This window comes from Anneissia japonica, unplaced genomic scaffold (assembly GCF_011630105.1).
Source record: "Anneissia japonica isolate Jap-2015-1 unplaced genomic scaffold, ASM1163010v1 scaffold288033_len957474_cov176, whole genome shotgun sequence".
Taxonomy (NCBI): domain Eukaryota; kingdom Metazoa; phylum Echinodermata; class Crinoidea; order Comatulida; family Comatulidae; genus Anneissia; species Anneissia japonica.
Window position 1 is genome coordinate 123,900 of NW_022715491.1, and position 3,155 is coordinate 127,054.

At 35.9% G+C, this 3,155-nt stretch overlaps 1 protein-coding gene across 1 annotated transcript in view; it reads left to right on the forward strand.

Annotated features, from left to right (window-relative positions):
• The window catches only part of LOC117109281 (guanine deaminase-like), a gene marked incomplete in the record, with an annotated part of 11,833 nt that overhangs the window by 3,389 nt on the left and 5,289 nt on the right, over positions 1–3,155 (forward strand). Inside the window, 4 exon segments of the mRNA XM_033251554.1 lie at positions 203–305; positions 975–1,113; positions 2,033–2,140; positions 3,080–3,155. Coding sequence (XP_033107445.1) covers positions 203–305; positions 975–1,113; positions 2,033–2,140; positions 3,080–3,155 — 426 coding nt within the window.

The window sequence follows — 3,155 nt, forward strand, 5'->3', positions numbered from 1 at the left end:
AATGTTTTGGCTGTGGGAAACAATGGCATCGTCATCTTAATCAACATCATCATTTTCATCGTCATAGTCTTTATATTTTAGTGTGTTTGCAAATGTCTGCATTGTGTGGCGCTAAACTGTTAATGTAGATAAACTATTTATCGATTGACCAACTTTCAACGCAGTTCAATGCCTATGTTATACTTCACCTTATCTCTTAAAGGTGAGTTTGGACAGAGAGCCTACATTGGTAAGGTTAGCATGGACATATCATCTCATAATAATTACAAAGAGACTACCGAAGATTCGATTCGGGACACACGATGGTAAGATACCGTATTTATTCGCATAAACGCCTGATTTTAATAAGCTCCCCCATTGAATAAGCTCCCCCTCTCGAGCCTCATTGGATTAAACGCCTCCCTCGAATAAACGAGCGTTTATTTTTTTTCTGCGAATAAATGCCCCCCGCCCCAACCACCCATTGGCAGCAAACAAATCTAATGGTAGGAACATCTTTATCAACTACTCTATGTTCTACCCCAGTAGAATTATACTTTTTTTCTAACCTGGTTGGGAGAAATACGACTTTATGATCACTTAAATATAACGTAATAATAATGTAGTCCCACATTTACATTGAAATATGGGCGTTTATTTGAGTATCGTATCCATTTTACACACAAAAAATGCCTCCCTCGAATATAAACGCCCGATCAAAATCCCTTCTCAACAATAAACGCCCTGGGGCGTTTGTAATTCGAAATTGTACTGACGAAAATTATAAAATGCCAACTAATTACTAATATCATTAACTGTGTATACATGTTTCCTTGTGTTCGTCATAGACCTGATACCAATTTCGATTTTTTTTTTTTTTTTTTTTTTTTTTTTTGTCAACGATCGCTTCTTTCAACAGTACTTGATTTTGATACCATAGGCTAAAAATACCAATGGCTCTACCTTTACCACTGGTAATAACTTATTCATTCCAGGTTCATCGAAGCAGTGCAAAACCTTAACAATTCGCTACTAACACCTTGTGTTACTCCTCGATTTGCTGTAAATTGCACGCCGTCGCTTTTAAGTGCACTTGGGAAGATAGCTAAAGAATATGGAGGATTACCAATCCAGGTACAGTACGTTTAATAATGAAACTTAATACCATTTGTGATAATTACCTCAGGTCTGAGCAGTATTCATTAAAGCCGGGGTGGGGTGGGGGTACCTAAGGCAGCACTCATGCGTCGTACTACTATACGGTATTACGACGGTCGTACGACGAATCCAATTCCTCTCCCTGTAAGCGCTAGACTGCGCTCCGTCTGTTGATTGTCGGTGGTAGTGTCTGAATGGATCGTCATTAAAAACGATTCGTTGCGCGCGCGTCGTGGCGCTGTGTTCTCTATATACTCGCGTCGCCGACGACTGTCGGGCGCAGTGAGAGAAGTTCCTCTTTAGCTGAAACCTTTAGCTTTGGTACATTAATGCAATGAACACTTGCCTGCAGAAAAGTATAGGTCCAATTTTAGAAGAAAGTTTGAATGTTTTCACAAACAGCATTTGTTAAGCCAGCTTTTAGTTAATTTGTCTCTGTTTTCTGCATAGACCCGCCATTTGTTTTGTTTGAAAGGTAGCCTTATGTAATAGTCTCTCGATGAAGTAGGTGTCGTGTAGATCGTCCGTGTCTCCCACGTGTTCCGTGGTATTAAGAATACAAACATGGTTGGCCTATTATTAAGAGGTATTTCAGAGTCTATATTACCGGTCCTACTGGATGTATTCCAATAATAATGATAATAATAATAATAATAATAATAATAATAATAATAATAATAATAATAATATTAGTGTTACTATTATTATCATTAATAATAATATTAGTGTTACTATTAAATATCATTAGTAGTAATAATGATAATAATAGGCCTTAAAAAAATAATAATATAAATTAAGTAATTATTAATAAAATTAATATTATGACCATGAAACTAATTACCTTTCATCTGCCTGCAAAATAAATGCTTTTAAGATTGTAACATTAATGTTACAGACTCACATAAACGAAACGGTTCGGGAACAAGAAAGTGTTCTTAAACTTTTCCCAACACACACGTGTTACGCAGACGTCTATGATTCGTTTGGTTTGCTAACAGATAAGGTAAAAGTCAAATCTTTTATATTTTCTTATTGTACCTTTCTTATGGCCCTACCTATTATTTGGTATATTTATGTCCACTTAAAAAAAAATCCAAACCTCTTACATTGCTATAAAATATTCCATTGTCCTGTTAGTTTATTAGTCTCCAAAATGTTCATGAATCTTTTGTTTTGCGTACTATAATCCAGTTTGTTACCAGCTTGCATGTCTCTATCTGCAACCCTTTCCAACTGTTGGTCTATTTTTCTTCCAGAAGTACCGTACGGTACATGTATCATCGCCATTTTATCGCCTAACAAAACATATTCCGCACCCTAGACGTGCCTAATCTTCTGTACTGACTATCAAAATTCAATTTAATTCTCTTTCCTCTTTGGCTGCTCCCCTATGTCGATTGATTGATTTCTGCTTGCTTGATTAATTAAGCGATTTATTGATTGATAGCTTTATTGATTTGTTTGATTGATTAGTTAATTGATTAATTGATCGATTGCATAATATATAAAATTTTTCCCTGTATTCTAAAAAATGCAACTATTTGAATGAATTTACCATGGTTATCTAAGGGGGTTTATAGTCAGAGTCGTGGGTCCAAGGAGCACATAGGCGCCATAAGGCTGGGGTGTACATAGGTACCCTGGTCGACTTCAGGAGGAAAAATGTCTTGTGAAGCAGAAGGGGTTCTTGAAAAGGGGGATTGCTTTATATAATGAATAGTACAGAATCGTTTCGTTTCCATTTATTCAGCGATTTAACATAAACAAATCTACAAAAACAAATACAAAAAAAAACAAAAAAAACACCGAGGATTAGCACAAAAAGCTCAAAGTGAACTCGTTTCCATTGTGGCCCTTAACAGCAGAAATGACAGTTACAAAATACTGTAAAGGAATTAATAACGGAACGAGAAAAATTACTATACGCGTTTGTGATTTTTAGACTGTAATGGCTCACTGTGTATTCATGCAAGATGACGAGTTTGATTCATTCAAAACAAATGGAACAGGAATTGCAC